At 36.9% G+C, this 26,771-nt stretch overlaps 1 protein-coding gene across 1 annotated transcript in view; it reads right to left on the bottom strand.

The window, feature by feature from the left end:
- Positions 1-26,771, bottom strand: part of LOC107098533 (protein FAM19A2-like) — a 125,695-nt gene that overhangs the window by 16,158 nt on the left and 82,766 nt on the right. Inside the window, exon 2 of the mRNA XM_015396268.1 lies at positions 24,548-24,660. Coding sequence (XP_015251754.1) covers positions 24,548-24,659 — 112 coding nt within the window. The 5' untranslated portion in view covers position 24,660. The remainder of the gene's footprint in view (positions 1-24,547; positions 24,661-26,771) is intronic.

The raw sequence follows: 26,771 nt of genomic DNA, 5'->3' as shown, positions 1-26,771 counted from the left end.
AGGGAGCCAAGGGGAAAGGAACACACACACACACACACACACACACAAGAGGGCAACAGAGGACAACACAAAAACATGAGAACTAACACAAATCTAGAAATTACAACAAAAAAGGAATTAAACCAATAAAACTAGGAAACATGGAGCAAAGTAAATCACAATAGAAACAAGACCATAACAGCCATTTGTTGCATCCACATCCTCCTAACCCTGCAAATGCACTCTAATGTGCTGTTTAAAATTTTTTTTGCATTTTCTCTTGAGTTTGTCAATAATAGCTATCAATGGTATTTCATGGGGTCTAAAAGCCTTTGCTTTGTAACAACCATTGGTTTTGTAACCTTATTTTAGACAGAGAGGTCATTAAAAAAATTCTAAGCTGCTCTTTGATGTTTTTAGATTGGGGCATGATGTGCAGCTTTCTTTAAGGCTGATTACATTTGATTGCTTGATTGTATAGAAATCATGCCAGGATTGTAAATTGAAGCAGGCAAGCAGCAAGCATGTAAGGTACAACTTTACAATAAGACTCCTCTTATAGATGACTACAAAATAGTTTGCAAATATGCCATCAATCTGTAAATGCTTTATAAACCATTCATGGCAGTTTATTAAACATTAATCAAGGGTAAGCAACAAACAAAACTTACCAGTTTCTTGCCAAAATGGAGCCTCTGTTTAACTATATATTTCATTTAGCATTGCTTATATTCAGACTGAATTACTACCTTAGAAGCACTATTAGCATTAGCAAAACATTTTTTTTTTTACATGCAATATCCATAAAATATGCTGAATGCAATAACGTATAAATGAGTTATAGTGTTTAAAAATGATTAACAACATATCTATAAACATCTATAAGGGAAAACCGTTTGAAAATTGCTACTACATTTGGTTAATCCAAGTTACTTGAATAAACAGAGGAAATCTTTTCTAATACAATAAAAAAATAAAGATGTGGTCCAAACATCAAGGATACATTTTGGAGAAATGATATCTACAACCAATACCTGTGTCAGATTATAGACTCTTCAGTCATTAAAGTTCTAAAAGTGGTTGAGGTTACCAGTGTGGACAAAGTTGTTGTTTAAAACTATATCTGTCAGCGAACGTCTCTAACTCCAAGGCAGGCCCCAAAAAACATCATGTAATGTGGAGAAATAAGAGCTCAGAGGCGAGAGTTTGATGGTAAACTCTAAGTTCCATGTCAGAGGAAACATGATTAAATGGATTAATCAGCTGTTTCACCTTTTGGCTGAGATTAGTAGGATTACTATGTGAGAATTATTGGCTTATTTATAATGTTTTGTTTGATGTGGTGTTCCTTGAGATCTATTTTTCAAAGACTCAAAGTAAACCATGATTTTGCACTAAATCAATTATTGGGAAAGTTTGTGATTTGCATTTGTTTTTCATCCTTTCTCTCTAAAAAGTCTGGATCGGACTTGAGTGCACGGAAAAACTTTTAAACGAGGGCAAATGGAAGACAGCCTATTGTCCTCTCAATTTACGAATATCAAGGTAGCAGCAATGGCATAAGCTCTATGATCAATAAATTTCAATTAAAGCACTTAGTACTGCCATAAGGTTGAAGCATCAGGCGCCCATGTTGGCATTACGGAGAGATGAGAGACAAAGAAAGGTGAAAGGACATGGAGCAGTAATGAAACGCCCCTTCAGCCAGTCAATAGTCTGAGGCAAGCACTCAACCCCACAGTCATAATTACTGACCATAAATTGTTAAGCACAAGAATGCAAACAATATTCTCCAGGAGGGGAAATTCGAGTATTGCTTTAAAATGCCTTGAAATATGACAAAATGTCAATAGCTAAACATGGTTATAACACTAAAATTAATTTATGCTAAACTCATCTGATGAAGGGCTGAAGGATTGTGCCAAAAATCAAAACTGTTTTTTTTTCAGCCAATATTCTGCTTTCAATTTTATTTAGATTTTTATTTGTACTAGCCACAAGCATGTATATTTTCTCTTTAGGGTTTCATTGTTTTATATGACCTTGAAAGCTTGCTTGTCCAGAATCGTTACTGTTTTGCAGTTTTTTTTTTACCTCTACTTGCATGCAAAAAATCTGCATGCTTGTTGCACCTCTCTCCTCCCTTCTGTGTGGTGGCAAACCAACTGAAACATATTACTGCAATGTAAAAGGCTAGAGTGAGATAGTCAGGGTCTTACGATTGTTAAATGTCATGTAAGTAAAATTGAGTTCCTCTGTGATTTGAAAATTGCATTTCGTAAAATTGACAGTATATTGAAAATTTAATTAATTGCCCACAATTCATCTGATCAATTAAAAACATTCAAATTTAACACAACTTCAAATAAACTACTTCACATCTGATTATAACTTTAGCTATCTAAACAAGACAAGGCCCAAAGTAAGGCAACAGCCTGAATCCATTTGTAGTAAAATTGGGTGAATCCTGAACAATCAGCCCAGAAGAACTAATCAAAATGTACCGGTTATTACTATGTTTAAGTACATGGTTACAAAATACTGATATTGTAAAAGCAAGTACTGTATTTGCAGCTTACCTTGAGGGGTAATATAAAAATCTCATAACAATCTGGAGTCCATCCCTTTACAATGGAAACTGTCTTTTACAATTGGAAAGGTAACTGCCCATATCAAGGAAGAGGATGTGAGATAACCAGTGCTGGGTTCGACTGTGCAGTGATTAAAGTTACTGCCAGAAATTCTTACTAAGCCTCAGTTAACACTAAAAACCACAATTATTGTGCACTGCCTGATGAAAGCGAAATAGGAGATCGTCAGCAACTGAGGCAGTTTTTTTTCTGCAATCAAATCTGGGTCTATAGCATTGCAACCTTATAGCTGGCAGTAAATTCTGATATTACCATTGTAGAGCGATTTCAGAAGAGTGCAAATTAATATAACAGGCAATTTTTGAAACTTCTTAAATATGTCTGAAATGATATTCTCTAAAAGGACAAGTTTAGAAAATGAAGTTTGTGTCAGAGCAGCAATAGTTTAGTTAGCATTTTTGCGTTTCTCTTGTCCATATGACAATGCATTTGCTAATATTTTCAAAAAAGGACAAGGGACATTGCATCGTTTTTATTTCAACTCAAACTGGGCAATTAAAACGAAGAGAACAGTTATTTTGTGGAAGCATTGAAGCCTCTGAATTATAAAAACTATTATTTAATCTTAATAGTGTGAATGGAGGTTTGAAGAAAGGCAAACTGTATACTGTGTAATGCAGGCATCCCCAAACTCGGTCCTCAAGGCCCCCTGTCCTGCAGGTTTTAGAGGTTTCTCTGCTTCAGCACAGCTGGTTATAATGATTGCAGTAGACCAAAAGCCTGTTAATCAGCTTTCAATTAAAATCAGCTGTGCTGGAGCAAGGAAATCTCTGAAACCTGCAGGACAGGGGGCCTTGAGGACCAAGTTTGGGGATGCCTGGTGTAATGCTTTTTTTCAACCGCCTTAAACAGTTCAGGTTTCTTCTCAGAAAGCCCTTATGAAATTGCTCGTAGTTTTCACTATCCTAGGAAAGAACGGCAAATAATGTCTGCAATGTAGCATGAAAGTAGTCACAAAGTTAAGTGTTCTGTTGTCCAGATAACAGAAATCATCATTTTGATAAGAAGACACCCACAGATTGCTCTCAGCTTCTGCGGCAATGAAACAATTGATCTAACAGACGGAAAGGGAGGACTGAAGAACAACACAGCGTTCCAGCTGTCAGCTGCATGACAAGATGCATGAACATCACCTGGCCAGCGAAGCACAGAATACAGTGATAGAAGAACCACAGGGGGTACATGAATAACAGAAACATGGTGTTAATTTTAATGCTGACAGTGAGACTTCATGGCTTCGATGAGGTAAAGTCAGAAAGACATTGAGTGCCATGGTTTTTGATGCTCAAGTTGTTTCATTTGTCACTGTGCCTCTGAAGGACTTATGTTCAGAAGAAATAAAGAAAATTGTGTTTTGCACAGACTAGTTTGGCATTCAGCTAAGGATATTGATCAGTTTCTTCATCTGATGTAACCATGAAAGGCTAAAACATGTTACAAAAATATATAATCAATAAAAAGAATGCCGGGAGAACTTATTTTGTAATTATGTTTTGACTTAAAGAAAATATTATTCTCTGTTGTTGTGAGTTGAAAGCACAATTTCACTTTAATCAAAAAGCTTGAAGGTTAGGACAAGTACATGGTTTAAAGTTATATTAGGAGTACCAGAACATTTAATGCAAGACCTGCTTCATAAGGTATGGTTCTTTAAGTATAAAAAACACCAAAAATAAATTGACAAAGAAAAGTCAACAAGCACAGACAAAGCGTGCTTTAGTTTTGTTAATAGAGGAAGTAAGTTTAAACAAAAGAAAAGCCAAATAGGGGTTGTTATTATTACTGCAGGTGGATTTATGCCGTCCAGCATGGCTCGGTAAACAGGCAGCGGTTCTAGAACCAATCGGGAGAATGCAGCATTTAGACTGTATCATCCTTATTACTTTACCAGATCATTGTTGTAATACCATTGTAATTGTAGGGGCTAAGCCAACACTTAAGTGTTTTTAAACAGGAATCCTATAGTTGACACGGATTTTCCGCGGTGAGATGGTAAACAGGACGCTGTTCTTGTGTTTAAAAGCTGATTTATTCCCGCTTTTACTTGCTTATAAAAACAAAAACTATAAAAACAGCCAGCTATGTGTTGACAGTGTTTCCCGGCCGAGTGATAAAAAACAATTTGCCTTTTTCTGGTGAAACACATGCCCATACATACACACCTCATTTCCTTTCTTATATGAACTTTGTACATATTGGCTTCTAGAGTGATTATTTATTATTCTTTTCATGCAATAATTAAATGTCTGTAACTTTTTTGAGTTTTTACTGACCTCTAAAGAATTTTGAATTACACTGTTCATGCTATACAACACAACCCCCGTTTTATCAAATACTGTACAGTCTATAGTTTCTTTTCATTTGAAATTGAAAAGAATAACAAAGAGCACATTGGTAGTTTCAGCATGTAGGAAGCTGATTCATAGGCATGAAAATGTTAAATTGAATTAATGTGAAGCCATATGTTATTCTGACAGCTGAGTTGACATGAGCACATGTATACGTCTAAAAGAAAACAAAATGTTTTATCCACTAGAACATAATTTAACAAGTGCAGTTTCAGCAGACTTTCAGAGCAAAGGGTGAGCTACCAAAAAGTGTCTTTTCTGATTCAGTGCCCCCATCTCTCATTCAGCATGCTGCCAGTCCACCCTTATCTGTCGACAAAGGCAATAGAGATCAAAACATGGAAAACAAAGTCATGTTTTGGCCACGGGGTACGGCCACAGTAACAGCAACAGCCATAAAAACTGAGGTTAAAGGCTGCACAATACAGACACTGGATGAATTATTAATGAGTCAAATCATCCTGTTTGCTCCAGATGCTGATAACACTCAACATGAGGAACAGAACATACCGTAGAATACATTCAAGGTAAAAGGGAGCCTCTCAAGACTGCAGTAGGAGGCTTCACAAAGCCAAAAAACATTAATTTAAATGAGCTCAGTGTGAGGATTAGTAAAAGGGGTCTGAGTAAAACATTTCATATGACCACACTGCTGAGGAAAATCTACTAATGTGGAAAGAAAACTACTAAGACATGATGAAGTACTGGTTTATAAAACATTAACTGCCTAACCCTCATGAGAATTACAAAGCCATCTCTTTACCTAACAACAACTAGGTCTTAATTAAATTATCATATTCTGAAATAGAGACTCATTACTTCCCGGCTGTAAACCTGTTGCACTGACAATCAGGCCCAGCATGCTTTGACAAACCTTAGTAAACGTGAATCAGGAGTTAAGTTCACAATAAACTCCCTTGTATTTTGCAGGGTGTTTTTCTTGCATAGTAGATAAAAATGTAAATGGTCAATACAACATTATCTGTACCTTGATTCTTAGGACCAGGCTCAGAGACATGGTGGTTGACTGTAATAGCATTGGAAGAGATACATTAAAACGTAGAATCCAAATGCATTACCCTTTTAGATTAGTATTGTTTGTTTGAATTGATAGCAAAATTATTGACATTATCATACTACTTTTTATTCCTCTTGCTAGCTGCAGTCTATCAACTAACCTATTTGATTCATTACTGTAATTAACCATATCAATTGGCTAATTAGATTAAGTATTAAAGGGAATATATGATTTTAAGACAAAATAGTGAAATGACAACAGCATCCACTTTGATAAATACTAGATATCCTCTGCTGAAGAAATATAATTCTGTAGATTTAGAAGTCCTGAGAGGCTAGAAACAAACGCATAAAAGATAATAAAAGAAGCAGCACTTGAAACCCTTAAAATAGCATTTAATATAAAATAAAATAGTAAGTACTACTCCTACTCTTACTATGTTCACTATTGTTTTCTTGTTCTATGTAATCTTTCTTTCGTTTGCTTTACAGAAGAAGACACAAGAGCCCTAAAAAAAAAAGAAAAAAGAAAAAGACTCAATGCTTTAGGGGTTTAGATTAGCTCTGTTTCACTACCATTCACCTGGCTGCTACAGTACAATGTATAGCCAAGGACTGCTCAATTGGAGTCCCTCAACGAATCATACAACCTTCTAAGTGAAAGGCTACCTAAGATATTAAATCTTTTGACTACAGCAGCATCAAAAAAAGCAAATTTGAGTCAAAGTCTCTCCTGCAAAAAAAAGATGTTTCTCAATGCACTAGTTCTTCTCAAATTTAAACAAAGAATTAGAGAATATCAGATAAAATATCATTTAAAATGTTGCTTTAGGCCCTTTTCCATTACCACTCAAAAGCCTGGGGCTTTTTAAAGTCCATGTACACTTTTGCCTGGGTTAATTCACTTTCCTGGGGCTTTACTTCTCGAGGGATTTGGAGCCTTTTGGAGTACTTTGTGGGCATTTGAGGGTTGTTTGTGTATGATGATAAAAGATGTATATGATGACAAAAGATGTTTTTAAATGAGAATGTACTGTACACCTAAATACTTTATGTTTGTAGTCAGTCTCAGTTTGTCAAGAATTATACCTACTTTTACATCTAAGTTGGGGTGGGAGAGCCCCTGGTCATCAGTGCAGGCCCCTGTGGAGGAGGAGCTCTGGCTAACCACACCTGCAACGTCAGTCGTCAGTTGGTCATTACCTGTTAATCGTTTCAACACAAAACTAAGAGCCCTTGTTCAGGCTGGTATGGGAGGCCTACTGAGCCAATCTCCAGGTTACTGCTCCCGTAACATCGGCAAGTAATGCAGCCAATACCCTTTCATTAAAAAGTCACTCAAAAATTTTTTGTCAGATTATGATTGTAATTTTAAATATGTTTTTAGGGAGGTGGATTCCCTCTGCTAACCAGGCCTGGTTGCAAGGCTAGTTAAGCTAACCGGATTGTAGTAGTGGTGTAAATAATTTAAGTGTATGATTAAATTAATTTAACCAAACAGTTAACTCTGGCCAGATGCTAGTTGATCAAAACTTAAATGTCTAGTATATTTTTTGAGCTCAGGGATTTAATTATAGCTGGTCGGCACTGGGTGTAAATATGTGTTCATATGTATGTATGTTGTTATTACTACCACTTCCTGGACTGGAGATGTAGTGCAGTTATTGATAGGCTGACTGTCGCAGGGCTTCAAGAGAAATGGCAAAGCACACTGATGAGTTACTCGTGATTCCCAGTATCTGGTAATACAGCAATGTAATGATTTAAATATCTGGGCTTTAGGGAAAAAGGGACTTCTTTTTCGGATGCCCCCTGGACGCCTCCCTCTGGAGGTGTTCCAGGCACGTCCCACTGGGAGGAGGCCAAGGGGACGACCCAGGACACGCTGGAGATACTATGTCTCTCGGCTGGCCTGGGAGCGCCTAGGGCTTCCCCCAACAGAGTTGGAGGAGGTGTCTGTGGAGAGGGAAGTCTGGGAGTCTCTGCTTAGTCTGCTGCCCCCCGCGACCCGGTTCCGGATAAAGCGGGAGTCGACGAGTACGAGTACAAGGGACTTCTGACAGTGTCGGCTGCTGCTCTCTGGAACAGGGGAGGTTCAATGGGCTTTCATTTAATCCAATCAATCAAGAATGGCATTAACAAATGTTGAAACGCAATAAAGACATAACTACAATGATTGAAAGTAGCTGTTGTGAAGCTCTCTGAAATAATAAACTCCAGAAACCATGGCAACAGTTCAGCACAAAATGAACGTTCTTAATGAATGATCACTTTTCCTGCTTGACTCATGAGGAAAACGTCCTCACATTCTAGTCACTGTCAGTCAAAAATCTTTAAGTATGTTTTCAAATCAGCATCTCACAGCCAACTTCAAAGCCTGCCCAAGACATAGACCCCCTGATGGTATGTTCACACGGAACACAAATTTCGCAGCTGGAGCAGATGATTCCCATGTTGATCGCCACCTCACCTGCAAATGAAGCTGAAAAATTTTAGCTTTTGTTTATACTCCTTTGCAAAATTCAGGCTGGGAATATATGTAGCCTTAAACTTTAGTGAGGTGCGCAACATGTAAGTATTCCATAACCACAACATGTAGTTCTGAACATGAGTTCACAGCTGACTAATTTTAGAAAAGTTTCAGCTTCTGCAAATAACAAGCCTGTAATGAATTAGCTATATTGAGTGGTTGCATGTCCTCCTACATGATTTACTTTTTTTTTTCTTGTTTTGTTATTAAATATTTAAATTTCTGATACATGTAATTTCAAGAGTAAAATCTTGACATCCCTCAGGCCCAAAAGTTTTACACAAAGAGGTTTAGAGAATTCAGTCAGTTCAATAAAAAATAAAAAGATTAGGTTAACTAAAAAAAAAAGTCTTAAAACGGCCTTATTTAAATACATCATTGATTTTTATAAAAAGGCTCAGGTATATATTTTCAATATTTTCAATCAGAAAAACTCACTCGGAGAGAAAAGACAATTAGAAGAAAAATTTTTTGATACAGTTACTTGGTCTTTGGTGCTCAGACCTCGGCAGGAAACATAGCGCTGAATTTTGATAGATACGCATGAACAGGAGTAAAGAACCGGGCTGTTTCTCTCCATGCCTGAAACTGGTGGTGGAGTGGAGATAGATGAAGTTGGTCAGTCTGTAGACTGCTGGTCAGCGAGACGATCTGCTAAACTTTATGGGGAGATCCAGTGGACTGCGTGAGCTGATACTAGACTCTAGTATCAGCTCACGCAGTGAAGCTCTAGTAACTAGAGCTTCACTCAGGGACCTGGAAGATGGAAGTCCAGTTTGGGTAACACAGGTTGAGAGACCATGTCCATGATGAGCAAGCATGAAGTGACAGCGGAGAGGAAAAACTCCTCATTGGGGAGAAACCTCTGGAAGAAACAGACTCAACATGGCGGTCTTCTACCAGATCGGTTGAAATGAGACATGGAATGCAGTAAGAGTCCGTGAGTAATGAAACTCTGATGAAGCTTTAGCTACGATGGTGGAGGAGGGGCTGGGTAACCGCCTGCACACTAGGTAGCAGATGAGTTGTGGATCGGAGGCCTTTTTAAATTAACTTTGGATGCTGATTGGCTTTGGTAGAGGCATGGTTCAAAGCTGATTGGCTGTGTCGTAGGCGAATGAAGCCAAATAATCAGTTTATTCAGTTGAACTTCCGCCTAGGCTCCATTTGACAAATTAAATTTTATAATAAGAACATCAGCGATTTCATTTAATACCTCAGAAAATTCTGTAAAAGTATGACCTTGTATCTAATTGGCAAGTATTTTGGAACTTATCTAGTCATACCATCATTTCATCTGTGCTGAGCTCCATAGAGGCAGACAAAAGAGATCCCTGAGATCCTTCTTTTCTCTGGTCCCTCATCCGACATGCACACATGCTGGTTATCTGACAAGCAGATGTCACATCTACTCTAAACGGCTGCCATTTCTGCTCTCCAACTAGATTCTCATGTTTTTCATCTTGAGTTGGCTCTACTGATGTCTTTTAGAGTGGAGTGACAGACCCAGTGTCATAAAATACATGAGGCAGACTCATGTAAAAAAGAAAGAAGTTAAGATGTATATCTGTGGAGGAATGAGAAAACAACAAAAATCTGAGCTGCAGTCAGATCTATCTTCATTAGATGTGGGAGGACACACTTTGATGTAAGCAGAACAGTCTGAAAATAAGAAAAATGGCTTGCTTTGAATTATTCATAGCTGAGAGTTAAAGATTATTCTCTTTTAAATCAGTCCATGATGTAATTACATTAACAATGTGGCTAACTGAAATGTATATTTAACCACATGTTCTAAATCAAACGCTGTGCTCGAAGACAGTATCATCTCGTTAGTCAAGGGGCAGCCAAAAGCATTGTTTCCCAGTTGAATACTGGGCTGCCCGAGGACACTATTAAAGGAGCATCTGACCTGTACACCCACTGACAGCTCAATATAAACGTTCCTCTTTTTAATAGACCATCTTGCTGAAAAATATGTCGACAAACCTTTAAAAAAAAGCCATTTCAGGAGAACTTAAATGGTCCCACCCATTACATTTTATGCTCCAGTCTGTTCACATAAACTTGATGCTCAGCCTTGGTTGCTGTTTTTATGGTCCGACGTGGACACTCAGCACTGCACTTTATTCCTGAGGAGATGTGAGCCAGAAGGCGAAAAATCATTGAGTGCAGTCGGAAGACGGGGCAAGGAATTGATAGACTGCAATACAGAAGCTTATATATCACTTTATTCATTCAGTATCCACCCTCTAGTGTATAACCACCCAGCTGTAGCATAGCATTACTTTAAAAGAAAAGAGGAATGCCCAAGAGGAATGAAACTGAATGGATGAAGAGTTCCTCCTCATCTTCTGAAATTTTGCCTGACTACAGATGTGCAACCATAAATATGTTAGAAATTGCTATTAACGAACTGCATGAGAAAGAGGTTTCAGGGGAGAGGTTTTATGGAAAATGGTTTCAATTTACTTTTTAAGCCTTCAAATCTTTATTCATAAGTACTGTAGAGAATATCGTCACCAAAAAAGGATGTTAAACTTTTCTGACTTATTCTCAGACTTCAAAAGGTAAAAGCCAATTAGTGAAACATGCAGAGAGCTGTTGCAAAGACCTCACTAGTTCTGAAGGAGGGAGAGTAACAACAAAGAGATCGGCAAGAAAAGCTAACTTTTTGATACGTTTTTTGCAGGTCCTTAAAAATTTATAGAAAGACTCAAGTTCTCAAGCATTTTTTGCCATCCATCCATCCATCCATCCATCCATCCATCCATCCATCCATCCATCCATCCATCCATCCATCCATCCATCCATCCATCCATCCATCCATCCATCCATCCATCCATCCATCCACTTTGACACATGTCATATCAGGTTTATCATTTAATTTCCCATTTCTTTGCATTAGAAAAAAAATAAATGAAAAAAAAAGCCAAACTAGGCATCTGAAAATATTTTTTACCTGCATGTTTGTTTGGCAAGTTTTCTTTTTTAAAAACCTTATACAGTAGTTTGAGCAACTCAGGTTATCCTGAGCTATCTCTATAGCTATCGCTATAGTTATGCTTAGAATGCTGGAGGACATCGGATATTTGCTCTTTTTCTGCCGTTTTGAGTTTTAAAGAAATTTCTCTTTTGTAAAAGCCTTGATATGAGTGTTAAATGGAATTTCTGTAATCGTTGGATTAGCATTTCTAGTGTTGTGGATGTAAGAATTTATTCAACTTGCAACATAGTATTTAATATGACCATGATCTGTTATGTGATCTGTTAACTTAACTAAATAAGGTAAACATAAAGGAATTTAGGGTCACTTTTAATGTAAAATATGGTGTATACTCTCTCAGAATCAGAAATACTTTAATAATCCCATAGGAAAATTACTCTCATTTAAAAAGGTGCACTTTGGACTTTAAAAACTAAAATTCTCTCATTCCAACAAATTTCTTAGGTAAAATGAACTCATCTTTAATCTGGATATGTGAGTTTATGAACTTTTTGAAATATATTTAAAAGTAATCCTTGTTGTCTAAACTACCGTATTCACCCTAATGTTTTACATCTGCATTTTATAGATTTAATGCAATTTTTTTTTTTACAAGTAATTAGTAAAGACAGTGGAGAAACCTATTCATTTTCCACTATTGTTTTTATTAATCATGATAAAACAGATTTATGTACTTTATATTTGTTTTTCTTTTTGTTTCAGGAGGGCACTGCAGCACCAGCCTTAGTTTCCCAATTTTTGTGATATAAATTCTGTTGTTTACAGTTGAAGCTTTTTGTCCTAAAGACAAATTTATAATTAATGAGCCAACAGTTCACCTTTCCAAAGATAAATAAGAACATGAAAGAAAAATCAAAACTTCAGGCATGTTTCATATTTTTGTCTTGAATGGACTAAAAACTCAGCAGTTGGTCCCACTCTTTGATGTCTGATTCCACTGATATGCCAAGATCCATGCATCCAGGCTGCGAAAAACAGATATGTTTAAGAGATATGGGCACTTCAATATATTGTTCAGTAAGTCGTTGTGATTCAGATGTTTCCTTTTAGTTTGGTTTCAGATTCCTTTTTCAAGTTTTTTTTTTTTTTTTGCAATTTTTTTCTTGTTCACACATCATCTAACTATTCTATACAAAATAAACTTTTTAATGATATTGAAAAACAAATCTTACTCTTTCCTCTTGCATTGATGGACACGATCACTTTTGTCTGGTTTCCTTTATGACAGCTGGCTAAAAACCATCACCTGTAGCATTTTCTACTTTCAGAATCATGGAAAGGTCAACTATCCTACAGTCAAAGACGTTTAAAGGTTTAGTTGTTCATCCAAATGTAATGATTAAGGAAAAAATGGCAATGGTCAGATAGGCAGCCATCATGTAAATTGCTTTCTTTGACCTGGCCATAGATTTATTACAGAACATTGAAGACCCTAGGAAAGGGGCATGCATGATCTCTGCTTTAAATGGGCAAAGTGGCAAATGACCACCTTCCTTTCCCCCTAATTATTTGTTACACCTACAGAGTATTAATCTCAGTAAATCTCCTTATCACCAGCTAGAACTGAAGAAGCCTCTTGAATGAGAGGTGAAGCGTCTTCTAGAAAATGTCACGTCCATTTACCTAAACTGAATCAAAGATCATAAGATTGCTAGTTTTATTAAGCTGTCAATAAAACATTTTTATATTTATTTTCAATTTTGTTTTCAATTCAATTTTGTAGGATGGTCTTTCATGCTAACAAAAGAGAAATTAGTAAGAATGTAGATAAATAGTTTCTTTTTTTATAATATAACAGCATGCAGTAAATGAGCAAAACCAAGAAAAACACTCTCAGGTAGAACCAGGAACAGATGGAAAATTGCAGAGCAGTGGTGCTACACATTTAACCTGGTTTAGAATGACTAATTCTACGAAGAGCGAAACATTTACAGCAAATCTGCAGCTGTGTACCACTGGTCAAAGCAGCTGTCCCCATCAACCCTATTACATGTATATTTCACATGCAGAAGTAAGGATTTAAAACATTAAGGGATCAAAATAATGTTACTTTTCCCCTAAAAATGTGAACAAATATAGAATACTTTAGTCACTCTGAAAGTAAATATTTTTTTTCCCCCAAAAGCATTGTATAAATTCCTTTAATGAATATAAAATCTTAGAAAACAATTTAGTGTAATGAAACTAAAATATGTCTATCTCTTAAACACCTGGTTTTCACCACGTGTGACCTAATATGTTTTGAAAACTGTAAGATCATATGTAGTATTAGATTGTTTGATTGGAAGACATGATGCCAATTGGGAAATTGCTTTTATTGGACAGGTTAATAAGCAGTGCACTGTCAGTTGCACAGGTTTTAGTACTTCTTTTTAAGGTTAATAATTTAGTTTGCCTTTCCATTTTGTACCTCTTTTATATTTTCTGAAACCCAACAGCTCTTTTGTCCTAAACATGCCAGCAAAATGTATGGAGGGTATTTTCATTCTCATCTAATATCCATGACATGTTAAGCAGATTTTAAACAATATGTTAGAAAGATCAAAAACAGCATTTTTTTTTAAATCTTCTGATCAAGACTAGTTCCAAATTTAATTAAATGTAGCTTCATGCATCTAACAGCCTCACATATAACATGCTCTGTGTAGCAGCAAATCACTCTCCCTCCACCCCCCCAATCCGTTAAATAACACTGAAAATCTTTCATCACATTAAATTTTAAAAATTACACACCAAACACAGAACAAACTAACAGAGTTGTGACTAGTTTAAAAGGAAATGTATCTTCTCTATGCACTAAGCTTCAGCCAAGCATGAACCATTAACAGCAATACAATTGAGTAACTTTAAAGAAGGTTGCTTTAATTGCTGGGTAAGGGCAGGCTTTTAGTTTGTAAAACCCAATTACTGTCATGCTGTTAGCACTTCTTCACTAATTGCATTCATCAGCTGAAATCATTATCAGCAGGCTCTCCTTCGATTTCTATCAAAACCAAAAAAGTCCCCGTTTCTGAGTTTCAGCACCGCAAGCGGTAGCTCATAATGCAGTGAGGGATAATAGGTTTACATTTGAGCTGTAATTAGAGAAGGAATGGAGATGGAAGACTTCTGGCACAGTAAGGGTCCTCACTGCTGCGATGAAACACAGGGACACATTTTACTTCCAGCTATTATGCAAGTCACTATATCTATAAAACATCTGATTAGATGTTAATAAAACCAAATGAAAAGTACAATCGCTGAAGATTTCTTATTCTATTTTTGCACAAAGCCTTATTTTTGACTTACACACTTTCTGTTTAGGATGCTTTCAAATATTTACTTTACTTTATTGGCAAAAAGAAAAACATAACAGCAAAGACAAAGGAAGGACTAAGTGATTCTACAACTGACACATTTTAAATGTAGGTAATTACAGTTAAGATATCCAAATTCATTTACATTTAAATATAAAATCATGGAAAAAACTGATAGATCTCCTTTATTCGGTAGTCTCCCCCCGGGAACCCCGGACACTGGCAGTGGAGTAAGCCAGAGGATAAGATGGCCTAAAAGTAGTCCACGAGTGAGGGAGGAGATGGATCAAAGTTCGGTTGAAGAGCTGAAAGGGGAAAATGGGCCTTCGTCTTAATGATGAGCATCTTGAGAAGTGATTAGCTCGGGTGTGGTCCTTTGTCAATTAGCAGAAGCTTCAGAGAAGCACCTCAGAAGGGTGATCCAGGTTAGACTTTTTCAGAGTCTTCCAGGTTTAGGCTTCATTTAGCCAGTAAAATGTAGTATACACTTTCAGCCATTCCAGAGTGAGGACTCAAAGAAAATCCTTAAGAACACACCCTGGTCCAAATGTCCAAACAAGCTCACAGTGAGTATCTTAAATATCTTCCAAGGACTCTACACCAGGCCTCTTTACTAATGATATGAAAAATCATGAATTTATATTTAAAAATAGAACTGTCATGAGAGCTGTGCAAGAAGAAAACTTTTACCCTAAGAGAAAAACATGAGGACCAAAAATGCCAGATAAGCAAAAAAAAAAAAAAAAAAAAAAAAAACAGCTCATCAAGGATAACATTTTTTTTACAAGTAACTCTAAAACTTAGTTGTCTGGATGCTAGAGCATAGGACAAGTTTGGCTAAAACTAAATACAGCATGTTAGGAAAAGGAAAAGGGACCTCATATTATTGGTGAAGCATAGAGTGTCATGATCATGATCGCAGCCCCGGTAGCTGATCTGATCTGATTACTCGCTTCATTCACCTGCTGTTCCCTCCCCGCTCTCTAATTATCATTCATCTTATTCTCCTGCTTCCTCTGCTATATATACGGTTCGGCCCAGCATTCGCCCAGATCAGTATTCTAAGTTTATTTGTTGTTATGTATTCATGTCAGTTGTTCATGTTTGTTTTCAACTTTATATAAGTTCCTGTTCATGTCCTGACTTTTTTATGCCAGTGGTTTGAGAGGGTTTGGTGTTTGTCTTCTGTCTTCTGATTGTGTCCCGGCTCTTCTTCTCTGAGCCTTAAGGGTTTTGGTTCGGAGGGCGGGTGAGGTCAGTTTTAATTCCCGTAATCCTGGTCCTGGAAGGGGTACAGTTTAAAGTTTATGCAGTTATCCTTGTACCATGTCTTTTCTCTGTCCCTTTCAGAGCATGTCTGTCTGAGCTCTCTGCTGGACTCATTTAACTTTGGACCTGTCTTTTTGCTCTGTGGATTCCTGGAACCCTGGATCTGTGTGTTCCTGTGCGGAACCCCTGACCAGGATGCGGACTCCTGGATTTAAGAACTGTTCCAGTCTGATGTGTATCGCTAACCTGGATCAGTATCCTGCCTACTCACTGTGGTTGCTGCATTGGGGACACTGTGCGGCTCTGCGCCGCAGCTCGTTCGGCAGTCCATTGGCTGGACCCTGCCTTCCTCGGAGAGTATGGACTGAACTGTTAAACCAAGTAATTGACTCAATCAGATATTCATCACCTATCAGACGATACTGGTCACTTACCTGTGTTTGTTTCCTTTCAGAGTGTCAGTGATTGGGTTCCCCCCCGCAGCTGCTGTGGTCCACAGATCCACAGCTCTGTGCTTCAGTTCAATATGTTTTACATTAATAAAGGTTTTGAACTGTCCCACTGTCTGTCTCACCTTGAATACTGGGTCCATCTGTCATCTGTTTCGTGACTTAGAGATCTAAGCGTTTGGTAATGCATTTCTTGGAACACGACCAAAATGCTCATCAACATCAAATGATTATAGATGTTAACAAAATTACATATCATAAAAATGTAAGTGTAACTCGAATCTGCAATGTGACATTGAGCCAAAAAACGATTGTAATAATTCAAAGTTTGAATTTAAAAAAATTAAAGCAATAGGTCCAGTATGGGTCCTCATCTTAAATACACTATAATGCTCTGGGGTGACTCTTCATGCAAGAAACCTCAGTCTAGAAAGTCTTACAATTAAAAACATGTTCCAAACTAAGGAGGTATAACTAGCAGTTTAGGGATAGGATGTTCAAAGTATTTTGCAACTAGAATGCATATTATTGTTAGGTAGCCCTCTCAAAAAAAATACATCAATATGTAAACATTCTTTCATTTTATATTTAACATGTTTTTCAGATTTAATAAATATGCATTTCTGTATCCAAGGTTGCATTTCTTTTCAATCTCTGGTTGCAACAATATAAAACATGTTTTTCATGCTTATACTTATGCTGGAAATTCAATTTCCTCCAAAAGATTGAGAATATGTGAATAAAGGTATTGCTCTTGTCTTTACACCGCTACTGTCCCCTTGCCTGCTCTTTTGGCTACAACCACACACACTCAGAGAATACAACCAAGGCCACATGCAGGGACTCATGGCTCATCTATACAGCTGCCATTCAGATGCGTATAGCAGAGGACATTTGATGGTTTTCTAATCTTGGGAGCTGCCACAGGGAGATGGGGCGAGCTGACCCCTGTCATCCCCACAGTGCATCTCAAACAGCCCCACATCTCTGTCTCAATCTCCCGGTGCTTGCTAGCGCTCCACCATTGTGTCGTTCACCGTCTCTCCAAATGTCAGGACAAATGCTCCACAGTCGCATCCCCAAATATCCCCAGGGTGGGGGTGACCTGCTCACAGCCTCTCAATATAATGTCATGCTATCTCTTGGCAAGGGTTCCACACTGACCTGTGATGTGAAGCAGACTGATTTGTTCTAACATGTTACAATGATCTAATATTTACATACAAAGTATTGACTTTAAAATGTTATTCTTATAAGCCAAAAAAAATACCTAAAGCTCAATCTAAAAGTAGGAAATTAGTGAATAGATAGAACATGTTCTCATCTTATGCACTTTGTTTTGATAAATTTTATAATCACTGGCCTTTGCTGAACCAAAGAAAAGTGGCTTATATAGTTTTACTAAATATTTCTCTGTGTTTCTCATTTCGTCCCTATACCAATTTTTCTTCCAGGGTGTGTTGTGCCTTATCTAATTTCAAAAACTGCTTGAAAACTGCTGTAGGTTTGTCAGTCAGTCATTGCTAATCAATTCAAACTCATAATAAAAGGTTTTTGGGTTTTTTTTGCACTTAATAAATTAGTTTTTGCAACTCACGATTGCTGACTTGAGCCTGGCATTACATAGACCTGTAATGCCAGGTCTATGCAATTCAAATTAACTGTACAGTTGGCTGTTATATAAATATAAATTTGTCTTATATCTATACAACATTCCACCAGCTTGGAAAAGAATGGGAATATGGGAGTACTTTACATACTGACTGTATAAATTTCAAAACCATAAGCAGTATAAATATGAACTTTTTAATCATCTAGCTGTTGTGTTTCAGAATTTCATACAAAATGGAGCACTAAATAATTTTCATCATTGAAGCATATATTCTAAGACTCCCTCAGATTATATTTTTCAGCTTCTCAAATCTAATCCTTCAAATCCTTCTGCTTTTGCCTGATTCACACGAGACCTAATATACATATAAAGTTGACTTTACAGCAATATGGTCCTCCGGGCAACCACAGATAAGCAATTCCACTTCATACAGAAGGCATATTTTAATTTATAATTGTCATTTATGTGGTACGTTTTAATAAATATCATCTAAAGATTTTAACTGGGAACATATAAAGCATATGAAATACTTTCAGTGAGATTCTACACTTAATTTAGGCTCAAGAGAATCAGTTTGTTTGAATACTAGAAAACTGTTCAAAAAAAGTATCTGCTATTTGCATAGAATACAAAAACGAAATCCCCTGAAGCATGAAAAACAGCTTAGGAAAGAGCCATTAGAGTGCATCACACAGTTTTTATAAAGTCTCAAACATAAGCAAATATGGAAATACTCAACTATATTCAAATGAGGGTCAGGGCTCAGTTTCATCTTCCTAATAAGCCAATATATCTCCTTGTGTGCATGTGAATATAAAATGGATGAGCTCTCACCATCTCCGAAGCCAGATTGGAATTTGCGCATTTAACACAGACCAAGTGGTGTAGTACCTTATATTTAAAAATCTAAAAGAGGTCAGGACCCGTAAATAGCACAGTTCACAGCATTTTCATTTCAAGGAGAGAAAGCTGCTGCAATGTTGCATCACACAGACACAGCTGGAAGCATGTTCTCTACTCCTGTTTACTTCTTCACCACACTTGCCCTTGCAGACACTGACCAGCCAACAACCAACAGCTTGATTGCTGTTTTTTTTTAGATTGGACAAAGATTCCAAGTATCTAAATTGCTGAGTAATGAGGCTCCCATTTGATCCAGCCACATCATCAGTCTAAATCCGATCGAAAGGAACAAAACAAATTGTACAGCCCAAAGGTACTTGTTATCATGCTTGCTTTCTCTCTGTAGAACATAACAGAGACGATGAACCCTCGTCTGGCACTCTCCCACCCTTCCTCTTCCGTTTTTATTCTTTCATGACTAGCTAATGAATGTAGATGGTGCTCTGGGGATTGCAGTGGTCTTATTACAGGGGTTGTATGTGCATCGTGCAAGCTCTGTTTTCTGCATTCAGGCTATGGTAAAAGGTTCAATTGCTTTACCAAAGCCTCCATCTTAATAAAAAGAGGGGTTAAAGAGGTTTGTTTATTTGGCCCGTCTTGGTTTGACCTCCGTAGCTCAAGGACATGCTACGTGATTACAGAAGTGTTGGTAGATTCCATGGAGAACCAGTTTGCTTGTGCTGGCTTCCCATACTCATAAATCAGATTAAATAGGTGATGATCTTCACAAATGAGCACAAAGCAGGTGGATTGTAAGAGCTAGTATTGCAAGCTTTATCATTGTTTATGGTAAAACTGAGTGGTCTACAATGGAGTATAATCCAAATACCTGCACATCTAACGGTAGAAATTATTTAAGTATAGAAGTATTTATTTAAGTCTAATTGTTGGAACACTTTATTTTGTTATCAGTGTTTAAAATTTCAAATGATAATCCTTATTTGTGCAGAATTCTTGCTTAACGTAAAACTTATGATAAGGAAGATTTAGCAAATATTAACAGACAGCGTTGCATTTCTTGTCAAGTTTAAATAAGGTAAAGCCCTTTACACATCCATCAAAATGTCTGCAAGCTATGTAACTACAGTGTCTTCTCTTTAACCAATCAAAACGTAAGGACAAAAAAATTAATAAATAAACAGAAAATAATTTGTACCAATCTGGCACATACCAGGTTAGATGATAACTTGGATGCAAATCTTAATCAATCAAGACATGTGTGAAATAATCTTACTGTTAACCCTAAATAAACACAGTGAATCAGTAAGCAATTCTACCCTTTTACCAGTATTCATGTTTTATTTCAATTCAGGAAGCTTTGTGTGTTTTCTGGTGGTTGGTCCCTGCTATGTCCTTCAGTTACTGTGTTTATCTTGAAATGCTGAAGATACATCACAGCGATAGTGTTACTGTTGAAGTTGAAGGCATTCATCAGTGCAGAGATTACTTTATTTTCCCCCAGGAGTGTGACTGCTCCTGTGGCAGGACACTAAGAGTGATAAAAAGTAATTGTTATCTATCAATGATGAGATTCCCTTATGAAAATAGTTTTCCAGCACAAACAAATAACCTTGGAGGGGTAGAAAACATATAATGCTTCACTACATAGCACTGCTGTTTTTTTTTTCTTCAGCTTTTACATAGACTAAGCAAAATACCATTTTCTGGTCATGCATGCAGTTTGGAATAATGCACTTAAGTTGTTTTTGTCCAGTCTCCAAGTAACCTATACCTCTCCTTTTTAGTGTCCTGTTTATTGGTCAGTAGTTCGAGCTGAATGTACCTGACTCTCAATTAAATAATAACTACAGTATCTAAATTAGGTACTTAACTCTAAATTAGACTAGGTTTCATCTGGTTCCAATTTTATTTCTGTGACAAATGTATTGTTTCCAGCAGATGTTAAAAATATCGGATTCCCTTTTCATAAAGTGTGTTTCCAAATATAAAGATCAAATGGGTCATCCCTTTTTTAATACTTGCCTTGTATTGAAAAGTCTTGACAGGAAATTAGTCAGATGCTTCCTGAACATAGTGTTCATAGTATTAGTGCTTGTGCCATCAAGTGTTCCATGTTCCTGCTCTTTATTGTCATTGTGTTGGAAAATCAAATTGTTGACTTAAAACGCATGGGAAAAATACATCTTATAAAATAAAGTTTTTAATCAATAACTTTCTAATGAAATTTGATGATCTGTCACTTCTATGTTGGTTTAATATGGATTCTCATGTTTCTAATTATAATTGCTGAAAAATACAGAGATTACTCTTCATATTTTGGCCCCTGTTTCTGTGGTAAAAAAGGGAAACAGGACCCACAGTAAACCTATGTGATGTGAGACAAAATATTGGATATACTGTGAAACTTTTTTGTCTTTGATGCAAAGGCAATCTTTTAATGTTTTTTTCTCCATTATCAGCTCTCATTTTTTACTTCTCATTTCCTGCATTTAGTTTTGAACAGTTTTTAATAGGTTATTTATAAATATGGTCACTACTTATTCAACTACCATAGTTACAGTGATCAAGTCATGATTTGTGCGCTGATATTATTGATTTTTGCAGTTCTGCAAAATATTTGTCTTTTTTCCCCTGTGTTAGCAGTCTCCCATAAATGTCCCTCATTATTATGTTTTTAGTTGATTCTGTGTGTTTTTTGTTTGTCTGTCTGTCTGTCTGTCTGTCTCTGTACAGGATAACTTGATAACTGGATTTTAATGTGATATTTACCAAAGGTGTACCTCAGTCCAAGGAACAATCTAAATTTTGGCGATGATCAAGCTCCTAATCCAGATGCAGGAATTTTTTAGGATTCTTTAACATTATTCAGTGGAACAAGCAGTTCCTCCCTTAAACCAGAGAGTGACAGCAGTGACTAAGGACAGCTTCAGCATCAGACTCAAAGAGGTCCAGAAGTATTATTAAGAGTGAGTCATGCCTGGGTCAAAGTCTCAATCTGCTGATCAAAGAAGAAAGCAGAGTGCAGAGTTAGGTCAGAGCATAACAAACACCAGAGGCTGCAGCCACTTGCTGTGCATGTAAGGATTTTAAGGAAATTGTTAACAAAGGTGCACATCATGCCTATTGGTTGGTTGAACCAGTTGGTTGAACTGGTGTGTATTTTAGAGCTTTTGTGCACGTCTTAAAATTTAATGGGCTATGGAGCTTGACTGTGGTAGTTGGACGGCTCACAGAGGATGATGTAAAATTTACTGTATTTTCAAATCCTGAAGGCCAGTTGACAGGTATTTTTACAGCAAATTAGGTGTTTTCTTTTTAACAGATGTATTTGCAGGTTCTTTGTTTTTTCAGATCTCAACAGAAGCCAGCATGGGTTTCCCTGTCTATAAGGAAGAAAAGCATAAATGATTAGCCATAGAGATGGACTTAGCAAACCCTACATTGTGAGCATACAGGCTTATTTCAGTTCGCTTCAATAACAATCTTTTTTAGTTAATTTATATAAAGTCATTTTCCAAAGAATATGGTCTAAAACTATTTTAAAATCAAAAGTAGACTTGTATTTAAGACTCTCAAATACAGTTATCAATATTTTCTGTTTCTTTATTTCATTTTTTAAAGATTTGTTTAAAAGCAGCAATTTGCAACTATATTTCTGTCTGGATAAAAATAAAATAAAAAACCACGATACTGATTAAATCGTTTAAGAAAAAATAAACAGAACAAAAAAGTTGTAAATATAACTTCCATTAACATGTTTAATGAAAAACACACAAAAACCTCAAATTCTAGACTCTACAACAAATTTATGTTATCATTGTGATCTTTAAAGGCTACTGAAATACAAAATGCAAAATCCTTTTTAAATTCAATTACTGTAAAAAGACCTGAAATTTAACGAATATATTGAAAAGATATTACTGGAGCCACTGATTGTACAAATCTGTAAAGCTTTCTGGTAACACTTAGACAATAATACAAACATGCAAGCTATTTTAGAGAAGAAAAATCATATGAATTTATTCATAAGTAGCTCTCTTTTGTATATATGAAGCTTTTTTCTATTACATCATTGTACAGTTATTTTGTCGCTGGTTGTGTTTGCATTTTCAGATAATGTGGAGCTGTTCCCTTCTAGCTGCTCTGTGCCATTTGTCCTTCCGTGGAAGCAGGCTCATTATTTCAATGTGTGGTCACAGCATTCACCGTTACGCCCAGGGATCAAGCCATCTCTCCATTAGGGGGAATCACTTTGAAAGGTCTTGTCTCCCACTTGAAGGACACTCACCAACTTGGATATTCGTGCAGAGTTGATGTACTGACATTATGTTTCAACTTTCAATGCTTAACTTGAAAGATGTCAAATGGTTGAAGTGTCATTTGTACAAAGTGCAACCGTTGCTCAGCATCACTGTTTTGCTCTTCTACACACAAAATAAGATTCAGTTACCTCACTTTCCCACCTTACAAAAGGCAGTGAGCTAAAATGTTGCTAAAACATGCAGTGAGGTCCATTAAAATAGCTTTCATATTCTGTCACTGCTGAACCTATTTATAGCAAATGGAGAAAATACTGTTTTTGTTTTTTGGGTTATGTTGAGTTAAGATTTAACATAACAAAATATGTATTCGGATGCCTTTTAGAACAGAAAATTCTGAAATTGATTTGCTCTGATAGTGGACTATTTGAATATCACTGAATAACAATTTACTTTTAAGACTTAAAGGATTGTGAGTTGCAGTTTGTAGAGCTGTTGCCTTGCAGTAAGAATGCCACAAGTTCAATTTTCGGCCCGGGGCCCTTCTGCATGGAGTTTGTTCTCCCTGTGCATGCCTGGGTTCTCTCCGGGTACTCCAGTTTCCTCCCACAGTCCAGGTTTATTGACGTCTCTAAATTTTCCCTAGGTGTGAGTGTGTGTGTGCATGGTTGTATGTCTCTCTACAGTATGACAGTCTGTCTAGGGTGTACCCCACCTCTCACTCATAGACTGCCGGAGATAGGCATCGGTCCCACCATGATGCTGACGGAATAGGCTTGAGAAAATGGAGGAATGCATGGAACTTACAGGATCTAATTACATTCCTCCTTCTCAAATCTGTGTGGAAAATGCTAACCATCTTTTTCAACCATGAAAACTGGTTTTTGCTGTTTTGCTCTTTTCACAGCTACAAAGTGGGCTGCTGATTTCTGCTGTCTGCTAACTCAAGAAAATGTATCATAAAGGTTCATTAGAGCTTACTATCAAGCAAATTGTTTATTATGGTCATAGATGAAGAGCAACATTAAATAACCTCACTAAGTTTACTTTTAGGAGAGAATCTTTTTGATCTTTTATACCAAGATCAATATATTTACATGTTGAAAAGTGATTCTATACATCTTTATACTAGTATCTAGTAAAATATATATACTATATAATAGTACAGTAATAGTACCTATATATATATATATATATATATATATATATATATATATATATATATATAATCCTTAAACAAAAAAACTGCTGGCACATAAAGTTTACCTATGTGGCTTCGGTGTGATGATGCACTTGTCAATTGTCCCAAGAGAGACACCAAACAGATGGTCAGAAGCAGCACCCTTCTGCACATGCTCTGTAGATCCCTCTCCTGCATTCTGAAAGACATAAGAGGCAAAAGAATCAGCAATTTCTTAGATCAGTAACAGCTGCAATCCTTGCCAAGAAAATGTGCAATCATTACTATTTGTTTTTGAAAATCCATGACCTGTGGTCGTCCATAAATCAAACAAAGATGAACAATCACACCTGAAGGAGATTTAGAGTGACCTATTAACCTAACGTGCGCTGTTATTTAAGTTGGAAGGAAGCCAGGATACCCTGAGACAGAGATGGGGGATCTGGAGTCAATAAGTCATCTCTATATCATGTATTTGTTCTACCCAGCCTCTGAAGCAGGTGAGTCCAATCTGTGGAGTGATTTAACTGCCCTGAGAGGCCAGGTATGAATCATACTTTTTTGAAGGATATAGAAAAACATCATAGTGGGTTAAATATTCCTTCTCTAAGTTAGACGACAAATACAAAAAAGAAAACTTAACTTGGAACCAGTGAAGAAGCCTAAAATTAAACAACGTACCATTCCACCTATAATATAAAAAAGTACTTCGACATAAAATCAACCATGAAACAAGAAGACATGCTATGTTCAGACCGCAGGCGCTAGAGGCAGCAGAAGCAGCTAGTTTACATGCAAAGTGAATAGTTGATGTCAAGGTGCAGCAAAAGGTCCTGTAGTGTGTTTTGAGCAACAGGATTAGCGCGTCTGAGCAGCTGAAGCAGCGCTTCATGAGCTTGCGAGCATTTGATGGTACTGAAGTTGGAAAAATTGAACTTTTGCTACTCGAAGCAGGCAGAGAAACAGACACACTGCTGATGATCACTCCCCTGAAACAGTTTATTACCACTTAAATTACCTCAAAATATCGACACCTGCTGGCAAAATATGTCCAATTTGATTATTCTTGTGCCTGCAGTTTGGATTATGTACATGAAAAACGCCTTCCAGCTGCCGCAAACATTAACGGAAAACTGCAAATAAGCGACCAGACCAGAGGCTGCCGTTGATGTCCAGTGAAAGAGCACCGCCGGTGTACGGAGGTCTCAGCGGCTCTGACAGCAAAATAATATTTGAAGGCAGGATGGTGATCTTGATAAACTGACTGCACAGATGAAATTTACAGGTGGACTTTCTCACTTAAAAACATATAAAAACTACTTTTTACCCACTTATAACAGCAAATCTTCATCAGAGGCATCTGGACACACTTTATTGGACAAGCTTTAGGAGCATCAAAGATACTATTGAGGCCCGTCAGACCTTAATATGTACAAACATCAAAAATGAAGCAGCAGAAGCTTTTTTGCTGCTTTCAGCTTTTGCGGTCTCAACCTAGCATTATGCATAAAGCCAGAAAAAAAAACGGGTCAAAGTAAAACCCATTTATATGCCTGAGATATGGAAAGGTCAAATCTGAGTTGGCAGAAAATGCATTGAACAGCTAAAGTGGATCTGGAACATCTGTTTTTTGGCAGGTGAACTAAAATCAGCCTGTGCCAGAGCAACAAAAAGAGAAAAGATAGATGAATGTACCTTTAGGAAGCTTTGAGTAGTTTTTCTTTATTGCACTGAAGTTTTAGGTCAACTTTTTTAAAAAGAAGTAGGTAACTATTAGAGATAGTGGGTTTCACATTCCCTGTCATATCTTTGTGGCTTTAACCAGAATTATGCAATCATAATACTTATTTCTCATAAATGGAGGAGCCAGCTTCACCTAAACTTCATGCAGAATAAACATACTTTTAATGTTTCTTTGAGACACTCACTACAATTGGAAGTGCAATGAAAAAAAAGAGTAAAATAAAATGTTAAACATATATATATATTAAGGGTGTGCAAAATAATCGTCATATCGATGCATCGCGATTCTAATTTTTGTGATCTACTGCATCGATTCTTGAAGGCAAGAATCGATTATTAAAAAAAAAAAAATATGAACAAATAAAATACGTGAATGGTTGGCGCACATCAGCCAAATCAAGTGGAATACATGTTCCAGTCCAGCAGATGTCCCTGCGGATGTGTTGACGCTCGCTGCTTTGTGTCACAAGCATTTCCGGCCGTGGGATACTGTGACGAGTCATATGAAATAAATCATGGAGGACACTATGAAAATTCCCCCCGCGGCTCAATCACATTTCAAGTCAG

Source organism: Cyprinodon variegatus, unplaced genomic scaffold, assembly GCF_000732505.1.
Source record: "Cyprinodon variegatus isolate N-32 unplaced genomic scaffold, C_variegatus-1.0 Scaffold787, whole genome shotgun sequence".
Taxonomy (NCBI): domain Eukaryota; kingdom Metazoa; phylum Chordata; class Actinopteri; order Cyprinodontiformes; family Cyprinodontidae; genus Cyprinodon; species Cyprinodon variegatus.
The sequence above is the reverse complement of the archived record's forward strand: the minus strand, read 5'-3'. Positions and strand labels throughout refer to the sequence as shown.